The following is an 18,391-nucleotide window of genomic DNA, read 5'->3' on the forward strand; positions in this document are numbered from 1 at the left end:
AGGGCCCTGCACCCAGGCCCTTTGCAATAAACCCCAAATCCCAGCAGGGCCCTGCACCCAGGCCCTTTGCAATGAACCCCAAATCCCAGCAGGGCCCTGCACCCAGGCCCTTTGCAATGACCCCCAAATCCCAGCAGGGCCCTGCACCCAGGCCCTTTGCAATGAACCCCAAATCCCAGCAGGGCCCTGCACCCAGGCCCTTTGCAATAAACCCCAAGTTCCAGACTGGCTGCAGAGATCTCTCGTCTCCGTCTGTCCCGACTGTGCAACCCCCCAACACTCCTACAGCTGCTGTGTGAGGTCTTTCCAGCACAGATGGCTCCCACTACCAGCACCAAGAACAACACACTGAGCTGAAGGCCACAGCCCAGCCAACATCAGCCATGGACTGTCTGCAGTCTCCTCTGTTGCTTTTGGATGGTGGATCCTCCCTGTGGGCCCCCTCCCTGGGAAAAGTGTTTGGGCAGCTATGGATTGTGCATTACACAGCTCTGCAAGCTTCCAGCAGAGTGTGGGACTGGATGTGGAATGGAGGCTGAAGAGCCTCTCCCTTCAGGGCTAAGTGGTCCTCTAGTGCTCAGTTTTCCATTGTCACGTCCCTTCTCAGCAGTTGTAAGAGCTGACTGCTGCTTTCTGTCACAATTTGTGTCAGCTGGGAATGTTCTTATCTCAGTTCTTAACTAGACAATTTTATGGACTGTGAACAAATCTGGTTTTGGGGTCCTCAAGGAAACATTCTGGAGCTGGCAGCAATGTGGTAACAAACTGAGCTGGCCTTTTCCTGTGTCCATTCCAGAGGCACCTTTCCTTGGGGAGGCCCCTCAGCTCTGGCACTGCTGGTGTGACAGAGCTGCAGCTTGGGAGGATGCCCACAGCTCATCCTGCTCCTGTTCCATGGTCCTGGCTGCAGCAGCAGCTTCCAGGAGGTGCAGAGTGATGGATGTGAGCAGAGCCAGCATGCAGCAGTGCCCAACCCTCTCCCAGTCCTCATCCAGCCTCCAGGAATCCATGCAAGCCCTTCCTGAGAGGTGGGTTCTTTTTCTGTGTGACAGCACCACAAGCTCTGTGATGGGCTGAGCAGATGTGGGAGGGTTTTCTCCCTGTGCTGGGAAGTGTCAGGGCATCTGCCTCCAACATCCTTCCACATCCTCCCACATCCTCCTGGGCTCTGGGATCTGAGCCCCGACCCTGCCCTTTAGACACTTGGTAAATGTTTAACCCAGACAGGCACAGCTGTGCCTGGACTGACCTGGCATTTCAAAGGGCACATTTTTCAGCAGGCACAGCTGCATTTCCAGATGGCTGGATGCTGCTGGGGAAAACCCTTCTCCTATCAATGTGGCAGCTTCTCCACATCCTTCATGAATCCGAGGTGTGGCTCCTCCTGCCACCACAAGGCCACAAATCCAAGGGAACCTAAAGGAGGGAAGTAGAGGAATGTCCCAAGTGGAATCTCCACAGCAGAGGACACAGACCAGCCTGACTCACAGGTCAATATTCACTTCTCCACATTGATTTTGTCACCTGAACTGATCCAAGACCAAGGTCAAACCCATTGGTGGAGTTCAGATGGAAGCCATGACCCTTTCACCAGGAGAGTCAGCCTGTAACGGCTGGTCTGGGATTTCATTGCAGCATCCACAGCATGCCCTTCACTTTGAGCATCCCAGAAAAAGGCACTTTAACCAAGTCAGAGAGTTCCCTCCTGTCCCCAGCAAGACCTGCACCATCTTTGCTTGCAAGAGCAAAACTGCACTGATTCACTCTCAGCAGGTTTGGCTCTCAGGCAGGCTGGGTCTCTTCTGAAATTCCTATAACTGAACTGCTTTTTCCCTAAATTGGTAAGAAACATTTTTGTCAGCTCTGACCCCATTCTGATTGAAATGACAAAGAATAAATCCTGACAGCTGTTTCTTGGGTGCATGTATTTGTAACCAAACACTCTGATGCTCCTTTTAAAACTATTTACAAGATGAGGCATGTTAACTATGCTGCTCTAAAAGAATTTTAAAGACATTTTACAAAATGCTGAAATCATAGTGGAATGGGCTGGGCCCCTCTGGGGAACTTGTTCAAGTTGGCTCAGAGGGCTGAATAAATGTTTTCTAGGAGCTCTCCAGTTTCTGACTCATTTCAGCCTGAAATATCCATTGGAAACATAACACTTTCCTCAGATCCAGTCCAACTCCACCAGCACTCACAGAACATAAGAACTGCTGACAAACCTTCCCCTACCTAAGCTGCAACTTTCCAAACACCAAGGATGTCAGTTGAGAGGTGAGGGTCTGTCCCTAAAAGCCTATTTTCACATTGCCCAGCCAGGACCCTGTTGGCTTTTCCTGAATAAACTGTGATAGGACAGGAAGAGAGAAGTCCCTCAGACCTCTGGCAGCAGGGGCTGCTTTCTCTCCTGACCATCCCGACATTTTCCCCAATACTTTATGGGTATTGCACTATTTTCCTTCAGATTATCCACAGCCAAGTTGTATGAATCCTACTTAGAACTTGTGCAGCAAGGCAGAGGCATGATCAGAAAGGGTGCTGCAGAGAGCTCTTTGCTCTTCACCACAAGTCCAGGAGCATTCCTATTTTGTTCATTGTGTCTGGCACAGCTCTGTCCCCACGGGGTGACAGCTGTGGCTCCAGTGCCTGATGGTGAGGGGCTGGGATGTTCCCAGCTGCTCCATGACTGGGCACAAATCTTACAGCAGGAACCTGGCTGTCACTGGTTTCCCATGGGCAAGCAGGGAATGAAGGAAGCTGCAGAACAGTGACAGAAAAGAAAACAAAGAGTGAGCAGGGTGAGACCCTGCTTGGAGGGTGAGGATTTGTGCAGTAAAAGCTGTTTCAGAGTGAAAGATTTACCAACCCTAATTCTTTTAATTTTTTTTTTTTTGTGTGTTTCAAGGGTGAGCCTTGTTATGTTCAGGTGTTTTGTTTCACCTGCTTTTTGAACATTTGCTCTAAGCTACTCCAACTACCACCTTCCTTGAAAATTCTTTGAAATGAATACCTGAGATCCTGGGAATGTTTGTGTCCTTAATTTTCTCTGCCACTGCCTGTTACATACATAGAGAGCTCTGTGTATTTTGGATACTGTAAAGGGACACCTGACTCCTTTTAACCACTCTTGTTCTGTTTTATTTGCTCCTGGTGTTGCGATTATGCAACAATGTGAACTACCAACTAAAGAAAAAGTCCTGCAAAATAAAGTCAAACCAAATGAAACCCCTGGATTTTATGATGTCTCAGTCCCTCAACCTTGCTTGGTTATTTATCTGGCTACAGAATGAAATATGGATCAAGGAGGGCAGATTTAAATTATTAAAATCAGGAGGGAGGAGGAAAAAGGATCAAAGACCACAGTCAGGATATTGTGCTAAAGATGAAAGAAGCTAATAAAAACAGAGCCCTTTTGTCCCAGTCAGCATTTGCACATAATTCTCTGGGACAGACCAAAGCCTGGACTTTGGTCAGTGCTGGGAAGCTGGTCCAGCACTCTGCAAACACACAGTGGAGGGCTGCAAGGGCTGCTCAGCCCCAGCCAGCAGCCCTTGGTGCAGGAGCTGCACACAGCAGCACTGTGCTGGTGGGTGGGGAAGGGGCTGACATTCTTTTTCCAGCTTGGAGGAGGCCTGGAGGAAGAACTCTGCTGAGAACTTGAAGTTATGCCCTGCCAAAGGCCTTTCTCTGCCAGCGTTCCAGCACCTGGCCTCACCAGAGTGCTCTCAGCATCACCCTCCCCACTTTCCCCCACATTGATGCAGCAATGGCAACTGATGGCATGAACAACCTGGCTGGAGAAGGGCCCTACATTTTACCCCGGAAGGTGCTTTGCTGTCTGCCCAGCTGAGGCATTTATCTGATCTGTAAATAACTGAACAGACCCCTAAATCAGGTCCAAACATATATCTTATTTCCCTCACACTTTTCCAACATTCTTCTGGATTTCTTTTCTACCTCATCCACTTCAGTGCCAGGAGAGCGTTATCTGAGCATCCACAGTCTCTACTTCAGCATCTGCTGAAATTTCAGGGAGAAATTCCCTTTGGCTGCTGGATCTGAGCTCTAGAGACTGGCCGGAGGCAGGAGAGCAGGATGAACAGCAAACCCCTTCTAGATCCATCCACAAGGAGCAGCTGGAATGCAGAGCACAAGTATGCTCAGAAAAGACTGAGAAAATCAGGTAAGTTTTCTTATGGCTGACTTGTGAGACTTTAGGGAATTGTAGAGAAACGATGATAGCTTGTTACTATGAACAACCTGCAGGTGGTGTTTTCCTGCTCTGTTTTCCTGTTTTTCTCAAAGATTGTTTATAAGAAAGGTGTTTTTGTTAATTAGCCAGCCAGGAGAAATGTATTGATTGATTGACCAATCTCGTCTGTATGTATTAAAGTCTATAAAAGAGAGAATCTTGGCATTAAAGCTGCTGCTGTGCAAAGCAGCCTTCTGGTGAGCCTGTGCACTTTCTTACTCAATAGCAACAGAAATTCCTTTTAGAAACAGGACTTTTCACTTGGTTCAGCCTTACAAAGGCATACAGGAGCGAAGAACACTGACCTTTCCTTGCAAAACAAGGTCTGTGCATGCAGGTCTAGCCAGGGACGCTACTTGGGCAGATTCCTTATTTAATGGAGAGCTCCCACCACCTTCCCGTTGAGAGGACAGCTGGAGACCCTTTGCTCCAGGCCTGAGAGGGTGAGGGTCACTCCACAGGCTGTCCCCAGCAGCAATCCTGCAGGGGCAGGGCCTCTCCTCGGGGCAGGGTGTGCCATGGAGCTTCTCTGGCTCCCCATGGGCCAGAGGGGGTGACTCAGGCTGCGTGACTGTCACACTCTCCGTGTGACTCAGAGCTGACTGCGGCATCCCTGCGCTGCCCCAGGGAGGCAGATGAGTGCCAAGGGCAGGGTCACCCCTGCTCTGTCCCGGCACGCTTGGGGAAGGAATCACCCTAATGATCATTGCTAATGATAGTGCCCTATTTCAACACACACTTGCTTATTCAAAGCATCTCCTTCATCATTCCCCCTTTGTCCTTCAGCCTCTTCTTCCACCTTGAGAGTGAAGGATGGGTCAAGAAACAGCACACGATTGTCAGGGTGTGGCTGGAAGCACCAAGCAGTGGAATGGCCTAAATGTAGCCACAGAAATGCTTTCTCAGTTTTCCCTGAAGTGTTTGTGGGATTTAAACTCCCATATTTTCCCATTGCTTAACTGGAAGAAATAATGAAGAACAGGAGTGATGACAGATCAGCTAACATTTCTCTCAGCTTATGGTTATACAAAGAACATTGAGCTTTGCAGGACTGCCTGCACAGCTAAACTGCTGGATGGTGTGGAGATCTAGACAGCAAATGAGTTCAGGAAGGGGACAAGTCTGTGGAGGAGAGCTCTCTTGGCAGCTATTTAAACCCATGGGCTGACTGCAAGCCTTTGCCAAAAAGTCTCCTGGCCAAACAATGGCATAGCCAGAGGGGGAATCCTGCACTTACCAGGTTTTACTCTCTCACAAACATCTGCTCCTGCCAACTGTTGGAAGTAAAATATTGCAATAAACAGCTCTTTTGTCTCACACCATACAATAAATAATATTAAACTGTTGTTATTGGATCCCTTTGGTCCAGCATTAACTCTGTCCTTTTGTTTTTTTGACTCAGTTTAATAGCAAAGGACAATTTAGACAGACGAGATTTCTGCTGGCTATATTTAAACAGAATTTAGGGCCACTTTATTAAAACATTAGTTTAGAGTTTTCAACTCACTATCATTTTGCTTCATATCAGGTAGAAGGTGGCTGGAGCGAGGGACAGGGAATGAAAAGACATCCCACTGGACGCTGTGTGGTGGTGTTTGCAGGGGTCCAAGGATGAGGAAAGAGATGAGAATCTTGACTCCATGTTTCAGAAGGCTGATTTATTATTTTATGATATATATTATATTAAAAGAAAATTATATCTTAAAACTTACTAAAAGAATAGAAGAAAGGATTTCATCAGAAGGCTAGCAAGGAGTAGAAAAGAATTATAATAAAATCTTGTGACTGCTCACAGCCTCGACACAGGTAGCTGTCATTGGTCATCAAGTAAAAACAATTTCCCATGCTGGGTAAACAATTCTCCGAATCACATTCAAGAGCAGCAAAACATGGAGAAAAGATCCTAATGAAAGGATTTTTCATACCATATGCCAGTGACAAGGCTGGCTCCCAGAAATCACACACTTTTCTTGGTGCCACGGGCAAGAGCCTCCACCTCCCTCATGAAGCGCAGGCACAGCTCCTCCTGCCACGGCAGGGCCACGCACTGCACGGCCACGGGCATGCCCACAGCTCCTGACACAGCCTGCAAAAGGCCAGGGAATGCTGAGTCAGGGCACCAGGGCAGGCACGGGACACGGCAGGGAGGGAGGGCACAGGAAGGCCAGCGAGGGCACAGCTGCCAGGCTGGCAAACAGCAGCGTGCTGCAACAGCGGGTGCAAACTGTGCTGCTGTCGGGACCCAGTGCATCCCTCTGGGTGTCCAGAGTTGCTGGCACCCCTGCCAGGGGGCTCAGAGACCCTGGCACACAGCCCAGAACACCTCTGGGTTTGATTATGATCCGTGGAGCAAATTGCCAGCTTTGTATGAGGACCTGAAAGTCACAGAAGTTTAAGTAGTGTAATAATAAAATTATCACTGGGTGAAAGGGTGGATGTTGGGGTTTTTTTAAATGGGGGTTTGAGGACAAGATGGAGGGACTTGGGCAGGTCCAGTCTTTCTTCTTCTTCTTCTCTACCTCCATCTTCTGCCATGATGCTGGCACTTTGGGAGTGGTTTAGAGTAGAAGTTCACTGTCTAACACAGGTGATAGGTATTGGAAAGTAATTGTAAATATGATATACATAGTTTGTAGTATAAAAAGACAACACTGCCCCAGGGGCGGTCAGAGTGTTGCTGGCTGTCCTGCTGAGCAGACCTCAGCTGGGCAGGAGAAAAATTGTATAGATAAGATATAATAAACAACTTTGAGACGGAAAACTGAAGAACTCCAGCTCATTCTTTGGATGCATGGGCCAAAACAGAGACTTTTCACAATCTCGGGGCTGCAATTAACAGCAAAACTCCCGAGATGCTGCTAAACAAGCTCCCACTCCCACTAGGAGATGTAGACCAGCCTTGGGACCACGTCCCAGAGGTGTCACTCTGCTGGTTCTAAGACCTGAGCCCTTTTGCTGCTGACCTCTCTCAGCCTCCTGTCCCAGGGGTCCCCGTAGTGCCCTCGGTATTGCTTCAGCTCCTCCTCGTCAGCCCTCGTGACCGCGCTGACCGGCACCACCCCGGCAGGGAAGTCCAGCACGTTGTACAGATGGGTGTAGGAGGTTGCAGCTGGGACACAGAGCATGCAAAATGGCAAAATTTAATGTGCTGGGTCAGCAATGACCTCCAGATGGTAACCTGAGTTGCAGGAATTGCAGAATGGAGTTGCTGGTCCAGAGGAGGCCTGAAAACATGCTGCCGCAAAGGGACTTTTAATGGAGAGGTCTGAGTGACAGAGAGCAGAGTGACCTGTGCATTCACCTGTCACTCTGTGAGGGAACAATTCAGAGTCTGCATCTACCCCTGGGGAAAAAAATCCCAGCTACCTTTCCAAGATATTCCTGATGTCCAGTTATGTAACATCACTGTGGGGAGTTTGGATCCCAAAAGGTCATTGCTAGAGGGGCGGAGGACCCTGACTTGCAGGAAGCTATAAAAAAAGGCCTTTTTCTGCAAGTCACATGCAATGAGCCTTCCTGCTGTTTGCAGAGTTTTGGGAAATGTGAGACAGCTGCATCCAAAAGAGCCTGGTCCCGTACCAAAATCTACCACAGCTGTCCTCGCTGCCACTCTCTGCTGCAGGAGCAGCTCTGGGGCTTTCTGCAGTAGAAAAACAGGAAAAAATCACCAATGAACAGCTGGGACAGAGGGACCACTTATTGTTGCCCCAGAATTACCCACATACATCTTCAGCTCAGATGAGGTGGGGTGTGAAAAACCCACCCAGAGCCTCTCCTTTGCGTTCTCCCTGAGGGCAGAGCCAGCACCGTGCATAGTTTGGGGAATGTCCATGGGAAGGTCCATAGTGTCCTGCTGCAGCTCTGCCCACAAACACACCCTGGGTGTGTGCAGGGACACTTGTGTGCCCTGTGTGTCCTCAGGGACATTACCAAAGAGCTTCCCAGCGTAGCCATGGTTGAAGGCTGGCCCCAGCATGGGACAAAGGATCACATCCAGCCTCAGCTGCCTCCATTTGGTGATGAACTCCCTGCGGTAAGCCTGGAGGGAAAGGCACAGAAGATGTCAGGGGTGTCTGTTGGATAGCAGTGGCAGATCAGTGCTGACACAAGAAAAGGAGGGAGAAAGTCTTCCTGGATACAGCAAAAAAAAAAAAAAAAAATTAAGATAGAATCTGAACTGTGCTTTGAAAGGGTCAAGGGAGTTTGTTCTTCCATTTTTAGGTTTCCTGTCAGTATACCATATGCTGCCCAGACCTAGACATGAATGCTAGGTGTGTGTTTCAGAACTGATTTTTTTGAGTATTAACCCAATCTTTTCCATGAACAGCTTTGTTTTAGAATTATATTGAATGGAGATCAACGGCAGTTTGTTTGGATGACTAAAAAGTCACATTTTCTAAAAGCTTTGGTTATTCTGGTGTCAGTATTAAAAAACATAAAGCCAAAATACTTCTACAAAACCTTCATTCATTCTACATGAGGATACGGGTAAGGAAAGAAAGGAGCAAGAGACATTTGGGCAAGCCCCAGGACATCTCCCACAACACAGTTTCAGGATTGTACTGCAGCTCCAGGAGAGATCCAGATTTGAGGTCTGGTTTAGCACAGCTTTGCTGAACATCAGGCAATGAATGAATCCATCCCCAAAGAGATGTCCCAGTTTGTCGTAGCAAACAGCCACAGATGGAACCACAGTTGTTTCTGCAGCCATTCTCTGGCTACAGGGACACATCTGTGCCATGACCCAGCCCCTGTCCTGCACAACCCATTCACAGCAAGTTTTCTGTACAAGAGTCTTCCAGCTCTCTCACAAAAGGCCTGGCCTTGGGGCTATTTTTTAGTCTGACCTCAATCTCCACCTGCAGTCTGAGATCCTTCCTGCTGAAAGTTCAACAAATGATGAGTGTTTCCAGGAAATACAGTCACTGCAGCTAACCTGATTTTTTTTTTTTTTTTTTTTCTGAGAGAAAAGCTGGTCACTAGCCAAAAGTTTTGAATCAGCTCTTGTTTGCAGTAGATGAAAACATGTGAATATGGTTTCACTGAGCTGTAACAATTCAAAATATCTCTGAAACCATCAAATCTTCTAAAGTGTGTTCTTTTTGGCTTTTTTTGTTTGTTTGTTTGTTTGTTTTTGTGGTGGTTCTTTTTTGTGTGTGTTTTGTTGGTTTGTCTGTCTTGGGTTTTTTATGTTTATTTGTTGGGTTTGGTTTTCTGTGGGGTATTTTTTCAGGAATGGGAGAGGAATCTGTTTTCACCTTAAAAAAAAACCACCAAACCACCCCCATTTCATTTCAAACACTCCCACCAGTGACCAGGCAGCTTTTTAGGAGTTTTTCCTGTGCCCTATAATTTGTCAGCCCACAGTGCACATGCATGGAGTGAGTGGCACTGATGGAGGCTGGTGGTGCGGGCTGGGGGGATGCTGCTCCTCAGGGAGGGTTGTGAGGGTGTCCCAGGGAACACAGATCCTGCCTTGTGGGAGGACACCAAAACAGCCTCCTCAGCATTGCAAAACACCAGCTGAAAGAGGATACTCTCTATAAATAGAGGCAGCGGAAAATACCAGAGAGAAGAGGTGCTATTTAAACCCAAGGACAAAAATAAAATAAGGATAGACTGTAAGGGAGTAAAGAGCAAAGGAAACACGGTGGTTTCCAACCATTAGAGCAGAGACAAGAGGAGTCGGTAAATAAAACCAAATTGAAGCATAAAACTGAGCTGGTTTAAAAGAGGAACCCGGTCAGCTTGTGGCAGCACTGGATGCAGTTGTCCAGGAAAAGACTTCCTGTCTGAGGTTTCTGATATCAAATGAGTTCATAAGGAAACTACCTAAGTCACAGGGTTCATGTACAAAATTTTGGACTCCTAATGTCTCTGCTTGATAGTTCAAGCATGGCCTTAGATCAGAACAGTGACACCTAATACCTGAAATGAAGAATTCACAACAAGAGGCAGAAAAGACAAAGTGAAGCCTCATCTTTAGTGGCTGTTCCTATGCTGGTTTTGCTTAGACAGTGCAGGGCAAAGTGTGGTGAATAATTTCCAACCCCAAATCCATCACAGAGTGCAAAGCAAATGCTTAGAAACTTTGGAGACCTCTCACTACAGTAAGAAAAATAAAGTCACATTACCGCCACTGCTCTATGCTGATCCCAGAGGTTTTTGGCAGACCTGGAAAGGTGACAGAACTAATGACCTTTGTGCCAACAGAAAGCAACTAAGAAAATGCACACAGAGCCCATTTTTAAGGCAACTGCACAATCCTTCTGGGAACATGCCATGGTACCACCCAGCTGATTCCCTGGTGCACGCATGCTTACAGCTACATCAAAAGAGCTTTTGTTAAAGCATGCCAGAAGACCTAGATAAAAATCAGTGTTCTAAATTCATTTGCTACCAGTTTGGTGTGTCTGCGCCTCTCTTGGAGGTGCAGGTGCCTCACACCACACTGCACGTGCAGGCAGAGACCTCTGCACTAACACGTGATGCTCTGGGCACCACCCAGATAGGGAAAACAGCCCTTATCTCCCTGTGCTGGTCTCCAGGGATCACTCTGAGGATCACCTGTCACTCTGAGCATCCTTAAGCCCTTAAACACCCCCTAGCTGAGAATCCCTGGATTAGCCAGTGCTGAGCCCAGGTGGTGCAGAGGCAGCACACCCCACCTGGCTCAGCCTGTGCCACCCAGCCCCCCATGGCAGGGCTTTGCACAGCTGGCATCTGCCTGCACGGGCAGTGGGCACAGGCAGGCACATCCCCTTTGTCCAGGGCTACCCCAGGGTCCTTACCCCACTCCACAGAGAGCGCCGAGATCCCGAGCAATGCGTGGGTACTTTTGGAGGGAAGAGAAAAACCTGGGATTAGTCAACAGCAATGCAGCTGGAATAGCTGGGACTGCTACCCTGGGACTGCATTTTGGGCATCTGTCTTCTCCTGGCTCTGAAGGACAGGCCAGTTCCAGTGAAGTGGGTTTATTCCCACAATATTTTACACATTTAATAATGACAACTCTTACAAATAAGGCTCTAGACCACACTAGTAGTCCTGGAAATCATCTTCTGGATGTGGAAATGCTGTTTAGATCCTTGGTAGTGATATCCTTTCTCCTGGAGCTCATTGCTGGAAGGGCTGTATGCTCACAGCCCATCATATTTCAACCTCCCCACGCAAAACTCCCACAAAAGGCTGTCAGACTCACTTGATAAGTTCATCTTAGGTTTAAAAATGAAATGTATTTCATTATGAAGCCCATCAGGAAAGCATTCCTGGGTGGTACAATTTACCTCCCTGCATGAGGAAGCCTCCCCACCTCGCAGATCTCCTGTAACACAGGTGAGGCACACCCACACACTTACTATGGGTTTCAGAATGATAGCCAAGATCCTTTTCAGCAGAGCAGGAAGCCTGTAAGTGTTGTACTGGGATTTCAGGTTGGGATCCACCATGTCTCCTTTGCTGCAAGAGCAGAGAGTGAAAAAGTCAGCACAAGTCACCTGTGGACAGAGGAATAGGAACAGCAGTGCTGCTCCCAAGGCAGGGTTTGTCTTGGAGGGGAGCTGCTAGAAGAAAAAATCTGCCCATTTCAACACAAAACACTGAGCAATAAATGCTGAGGTATAAATGTTCATGACAAAAGTGACAGATAAATCAGTACTTTATTTTTTTTTTTAATGGCCCCTGTGTCATCAGGGCCATAAAAGTTCTGGGGGGCTTTGCAGTGGTGGGGCCATGAACAGCCCTGGGCATGCTGAGGTGACAGAGTGGCAGGGAGGGCACCCGCAGTGTCAGCTGTGTGTGTGAACAGCCTGCTGCTCGTGCCAGAGTCACCCTGAACTGCAGAAACTGCTCCTCTGCTGCTCATTGCTCAGTGTGCACACACAATAGCAACGCTCTGGATGCACCCACTGGCCTCACAGTTGCAGGTTTCACTGCAGCCCACACAGCAATGGGTTTTACTCACAAGCAGTCCACCAGGTGGGCGGCTCCATCTGAGAAAATCCCTCTGGTGAACAGCTCATCCACCATGTAGTCAATCTTTGGCGGGGCAAAGGGAACAAGCTGCAAGAAAAGCATCCCTGTCCAAGAGGCAGCAAGGGTGAATGACTCAGAGAGCCCTCTGTGATCCCTCCTGCCTCACCAGTGCTCACCAGAGCTCAGTGGGAAGTGGTGGGAGACTTACACCTAGGCAGGGAGGCTGCTCTAGGACAGCAAGTTCTCATTTTCATCTGCCTGCTGTCCTTTCCCATTAGCTCTAGGCAAGGCATTAATACATATTGGACCTGGCACAGGCTCCACTCCTCCACATTCTTACAGAAGAATTCTTAGACACTTCAAACCACCAATCCTAAATTTTTTAAAAATTATTTTGCATCATTGGAGCAGGTACCATAGAGAAATTTCCACTGGTGGAACCACAGAAAAATGTAGGCTAAAATAAGTCCCTGGAGGGTCAACTGCTCCAACTTCCTTCCCACTTACCCACCAGGAAATCTACAGGCTGTGTTTAACAGCTGAGGGATCACTGAAACTGTTTTGAGTTTGACATTTATGGGAACACCAAGCACGATGGAAACAACACTGCTTGGTGTGACGTGGAGATATCTGAACATAATTATTATGTCTGCTAGGCCAGAAATATAAACAAGATCATCCCAGTTTAGAAAACGAGCTGCTACATTTGCCTTTCTCTTTCACAAGGAGCCAAAGTGGAGATGGAAAGTGATTTATCCAGACTTTGTTAGGAGCAGGGTAGCAGCTCCAGGCACGGACACCCACCGTGTGGCCTGCATCCTGGAGGAACCTCCTGGTGAGCTGCACAGCCCGAATCATGCTGGGTGAGGGCTGGAAGTACCCATCCCCTTCGTAGAACCCGACTCGAAGAGGCTCCGAGCTGCTGTAAACCTGCGAGAAGGGGAGACACAACTGCATCCAGGAGAGGAGCCAGGCTGGGCTGCCCGCAGGGCTCAGGGCCCAGGACACCCCTCTGGCTGTCCTGAGCAGCCCAGACCCCTGCCAGGGGGCTCAGGGACCCTGGCACAGAGCCCAAAATGCCCCTGTGGGTTTGATTATGACCCGTGGAGCAAGTTACCAACCTTAGATGAAGATCTGCAAGCCATGGCAAATTAAGTGGAATGATAGTGAATTTATCACAAGGTGAATAAGTAGACTTTGGGGTTTTTAGAATAGGGGTTCAGGGGGCAAGATGGAGGGATCTGGGCATGTCCAGCCTTTCTCCTTCTTCTTCTTGGCCTCCATCTTCTGCTGTGATGTTGGCACTTACAAATTGGTTTAGAGTAGAAGCTCAGTGTCTAACATAGGTGATAGGTATTGGAAAGTGATTGTTAACATTGTATACGTAGTTTTTAGTATAAAGAAATAACACTGCCCTGGGGGCAGGCAGAGTTCCTGGACTGTCTTCCTGAGTGGACCTTGGCAGGATAGGAGAAAGAATTTTATAGATAAGATACAATAAACAACCTTGAGACTGAGAAATGAAGAGCTCTGACTCCTTCTTCGAGCGCTGGGCTGGGAAAAGAGACTTTGGAACTTTTCTCGGGATCACTCTGACCAGCTAAAGATCCTGACATCAGGGAGGCACCAGCTGAGCTCTCCTGGGCTGGGGGGAGGATGGGAGGAACAGGGCTGGTGAAAAGCTGAAAAGCACTGCTGTCCAGAACCAGGTCTGCAGCAGTGTCCTTGGTGTGGTCCTTTCCACAGCACCTCCTTCCTGCCAGCCCTGCTGTGTGGTTGCTTCTGGGGTCACTTGTCCTCTGTCCACAAAGGTGTGTGTTTCCCTGGGTCCTTTGCCATCTTGGAAATCTAGAAATTTCTGGAGATTGTTGCTGGGCAGGTGGAGACATGGGAGCACCTCTGAGCCTTACCTGGTCATTGAAGGGGATGGGGGGCACGGTGGGGTCCAGCTGGAACATCTCCTGGCAGAGCAGAGCCTTCATGCACAGGGCCAGGCTGTCCACGTCGCGTGCCATGGGCCCCAGCACCCCTGTCACTGTGAGCACAAAGGGCCTGTCACCTGCTACTGCTGCCAGGTGGGCTGCTGCTGGCACAGAGCTGCTGGTGGGGCTGCAGCACAGCACGGGGGAGTTTCAGGTGAAATGGGAGAGTTTCAGGTCAGGGAAAAGAAGTGGGGAGTGAGGGTAATGAGCAAGGAGGTCCAGCAGGAATGATCGGTCAGTCTCAGAGCAGAGGCAGCCTGATGAGCCCGATGACCTCCTGGGCCAGGCTTCTGCAGATGTGAGGAGAGAGAGCTGCAGCCTTCCACCAATGCCTGGGTGGAGCTGAAGCTGTCAGAACTTCCTGGCAGCATCTCCAGTGAGACATCCCAGGCCTTTGGCATGCACATCTCACATCTCTCATGCCACACACTGCACTGCCTGGTTCCGTTCCATCATTGCACTGATTTCATCCTGCTGAGGTTCAGCCAACACCAGCCACCACACAGAGCAGAACCAATGGTGCAAAATGTCTTGGCAGGAGGCTGCTTTAATAATCCCTGCTTTGGCTGGCTGTGAGGCACAGAGCAGGGCAAGCAGGCCTGCTGGCATTTCAGCAGTTGGAGATGTAAGAGGCAAAGGTGTGATGTAGGAACATGCCATCATGGACTTACCTGATTGCATTCCCATGAGAGCACCAACGACTCCCTGTTTGCTGGGAACATAATGGGAGAAGAAATTAGCAGCAGGCTATAGGGCAGGTCACCATGCTGAGCTGCAAACTTCCCATTGGCCCTCAACCAAATCTAGGAGGGCAAAAGTTCCTGCTAAGACTTAACACTTACTAGGCTATGAAGGCTTAGATGGTCTGGAAGATGCTACGGATACTATTCATTAATCTCTTTTTCCTGCTGCAACTAAATTCTTATCTATGGGCAAGCCACCTCTGATAAACAGAAAACTCTTACAAGCAGAGCGAGGGTTGGCAAACATCTGAAAAGGAGATTACCCTGTAGCATTTGCTTTCAGCTTCTTGGCCAGAGCTATTAAAAACCGAATAAGTCTTTGTTGTGATTCATATTGAAGTCCTCTTGTGTTATTAACAGAGCGAGTTCAGTGCTAACTTAACCCTGGAGGAAACCAGGCACTACCACAGTTTGATGCACTGTGGGCAACACCTTGCAGCCTCCACAGTGTGTGGAAGAAGAGAAGAAGAGCTGGGGTGTACCTGATCCTGTTGCCCGTGGGTTTGAGGCCGCAGAGCCCGCAGAAGCTGGAGGGCAGGCGGATGCTGCCAGCCACATCCGAGCCCATGCCCAGGATGGAGCCTCCCCCTGCAATCAGAGCTCCCTCCCCTCCCGAGGAGCCCCCGGGGCTCTTCTGGGGGTTCAGAGGGTTCAAGGTCTGCCCAAAGATGAGGTTGCTGCAGTCGTAGCTGGGGAGAGGAGGATGAGCAGGTGAGTGAGGTAATTCTGCCTCTGCAAACCATAAATGCAGGGCATAGAGCACCGTGAGGGGATGGGTGTGGAATTAAGGTGGAATTGGCACAAAATAGATTTCTTGAGACAGCTGAATTTAAGAAGGAAGAAGTATCAAATACAAGAGAAATAATTTTAGATCAAAGTAAGGAGGCAATTAATGTGTGCAATTAGCTTGGATAGCAAGAGGCATGTGTCACAGTGTTTCCATGAAGGCAAACATGGCATTACTTTATCATGGTCTGTGGGATGTTGGTTTTCACAAAGGGGATTCCCCCCTGGTGCTTTAGGACCTGGACAATGACGCTGTCTTCTTCCTTCACTTGGCCCAGAAATTTCACCATCCCTCCAGAAGAGATGTGGCCCTTGGGGATGGGAAACAAAGATCTTTTTAGTGCAGGAGAGATGGTGTTTGGAGCTGTGACAAAACCAGACCTAATTCATCATGCCTCTTGTGGCAAAGCTCCCACCTCACTTTTCTCAGAGGCAGAACAGAACCTGACTATCCCAGGGAAAACCAGATCAGAACAGGTCACCAGCTTCTGGAGAAATCAAAATTTTAATTGTAAGAAAAGTAGGTTTGCTGGTCCCACAATATTGGATCCAGAACATCCTTATCTGAGGGAACTCTTCTCCAGTCCTGATGAGGATGGGACATCCTGGCCTGTTCCCAGACCCACAGCAAAATGCAGAGGAACTGGGGAGGTACCTTGCAGTTAATGTGGTCCTTGATGCTGATGGGAATGCCATAGAGCAACCCCTTCTCCTTTTGCTTCTTCAGTTCCTGGAGCTGATCCTCACATCCATGGATGAAGTCTGTCACACAGTTCACCTCCCGATTCACCTCCAAAGCCTCTCCAGAACACAGAACAGCAGCAAGACAGAGGGATGGATGGAAGGAGACATTACATACTGAGTTTTCAAGCTGAATTTTCAACCTTCTCAAAGCTTTGGCATTATTGAGATTTTACCTATAAATTTAATATATTTCTTTCTGAGATGTTTTTCTGACCTGGATTCTGTCCTGCTTATTTGCCTGTAAGGCAGCCTTCAGACATAACAGTAACAAAAATTGTAATCCCTAGCATTGCTGGTTCTCTCAGCAAATGAGCTGATTTTTAATTTGAAAATCCCACTGTAGGAGAGCCCTGCAGCATCTCTGCCATGCTGGAGGTATCACCCACCTTGTCCATGTAGGAGTAGAGGACACTTTCTGGGGACAGGGACCCCTCCTTCAGCTTCTCTGCCAGCTCCACCATGGTCAGTGAGAGGATTTGGGAGCTCTGGGTGCTTGGGTTCTGCAAAGGGTGGAGAATTGGGTGCAGAGGGAAGAAAAAGAAAAGGTTGGTTAAGTCTGCAAATACCCAATTCTAACATCTGCCCAGCAGTCACCTTGAGTGGAAAATTTTAGGATATATGCCCTGTAAACGTGCAGACCTCCCACAGAGCACTGTGTGTGCTGGAGTGGGGAATTTGCAGATGGGGAATTTGCTGAGTCTGAGTTCATAAAACTGGAACCAAAACAGGGAGAAAGCTGCACCTTGACTGGAGAGTTGCATGAACCTGTAGGAGTGGTTAGACCTGTCTCAGTTTACTCTCTTACAGGCCTTCACTCCCCTTTTAACTCTAACTCACTGAAGAGCAGTTCAACCAGCTAAAGTTTTACAAAATTTATCATTAACAAGGGGGGGGGGGGGGGAACCTGTGGGCTGTTTGCAACCTCCCTTCCAAGAAAAGAATAGCAGGAGGTATTTCTTCTGGGTTTAAGACAATTCCAAATGCTTGACCCCCTAAAATCCAGGTGCTTCTTTACCTGGGCATGGTCAGGAGAAAATTGCTTTTGTTCACAGATGTGCAGATGTTGGAAGGTTGTGGAACTCCCTTGTACTTAGAGGATGATGGGGCAGACAGATCCCTATGGAGGGGCAGAGGAAAGAGGATGGGAGAAGAAAGGCTTGGCAGTAGGGATGGATGAGGAGAATGGGTGTGGAGGTCTGGGGTGGTGACCTGATTGAGAAGGTCCCAAGCTCCAACTTTTCTTTCATCCTCAGCATTTCCTCAATGGGTCTGCATTGAGAAATACCTAATTTACACAGTCTTTTGTGAGAGGGCCTTCTGAGGCAATGGAGGGTGATGACCCTCACAAAACCTTGGGTTGGTGATGCTCCAGAACATGCCCATGTCCCAACCACCATTCACAGAGGGATTGATCAGAGCTCCCCCATTTCTTTTGTTACCCAAATTAGCATCCCTTCCCTGCACATACCCCAAATATACCTCTTGTTTAAACCTGCGAGCTGCCTTCTCCATCCTCTCCAGGGCCAGGTGCCGAGACCTCCGTGCCTCATCCATCCTCTGCTGGACCTGCCTCCTTCCCAGCCATCTCAGGAGCCCCACAGCTGCAGCTGAGCTGCAGAGCAGAGCCGAGAGGGCACGGAGATCTCCCCAGGATGGATCCAGGACCTGCCACAGTCGCTCTTGGGTCATGATTTGTGTCTCTTCAGTCCAGCTGCAGACACCTGGCTCTCCCACCTACTCCTCAGAGGGCTGATGAAAGCAGACTGTGCTCGCCTACTGTGCAGCATCAGAGTTGCTTTAACAAAGTCCAGGAATGGACTTTGCAGAGGATGGACTTTGAAAGGGTCTGGCTGCTGGAGCAGCACTGAGGGTCAGCACAATGAGCAGAGTGTGTGCTCAGCTTACTC

The 18,391-nt window shown here is 48.7% G+C and overlaps 2 protein-coding genes across 2 annotated transcripts in view; one reads left to right on the top strand and one right to left on the bottom strand.

The window, feature by feature from the left end:
* The window catches only part of LOC132077109 (cytochrome b-c1 complex subunit 6, mitochondrial), a 202,379-nt gene that overhangs the window by 19,269 nt on the left and 164,719 nt on the right, over positions 1-18,391 (top strand). The window lies entirely within an intron of this gene.
* LOC132076868 (vitamin D3 hydroxylase-associated protein-like) lies at positions 5,899-18,380 on the bottom strand. Its single transcript, XM_059478250.1, has 15 exons — positions 17,964-18,380; positions 16,871-16,984; positions 16,396-16,539; positions 15,918-16,051; positions 15,437-15,643; positions 14,883-14,923; positions 14,140-14,264; positions 13,034-13,159; positions 12,219-12,316; positions 11,614-11,713; positions 11,047-11,090; positions 10,390-10,429; positions 8,186-8,294; positions 7,219-7,364; positions 5,899-6,341 (listed from the first exon to the last, which is right to left on the bottom strand). The coding sequence occupies exons 1-15, from the start codon at positions 18,171-18,173 to the stop codon at positions 6,213-6,215; spliced, it is 1,767 nt and encodes a 588-aa protein (XP_059334233.1). The 5' UTR covers positions 18,174-18,380; the 3' UTR covers positions 5,899-6,212.

The sequence above is a fragment of the Ammospiza nelsoni genome, chromosome 9 (genome assembly GCF_027579445.1).
Source record: "Ammospiza nelsoni isolate bAmmNel1 chromosome 9, bAmmNel1.pri, whole genome shotgun sequence".
In the NCBI taxonomy this organism is placed as follows: Eukaryota; Metazoa; Chordata; class Aves; order Passeriformes; family Passerellidae; genus Ammospiza; species Ammospiza nelsoni.

What these genes read in the sequence shown, in the direction of transcription:
- LOC132076868 (XM_059478250.1), bottom strand. Translation starts at nt 18,173, where the DNA reads ATGACCCAAGAGCGACTGTGGCAGGTCCTGGATCCATCCTGGGGAGAT. An exon ending in CCATCCCCTTCAATGACCAG is followed by an intron (nt 13,160 to 14,139) that starts GTAAGGCTCAGA and finishes CCCTTCTCGCAG; the next exon opens with GTTTACAGCAGCTCGGAGCC. An exon ending in GGGACAGGAGGCTGAGAGAG is followed by an intron (nt 6,342 to 7,218) that starts GTCAGCAGCAAA and finishes GGCCTTTTGCAG; the next exon opens with GCTGTGTCAGGAGCTGTGGG.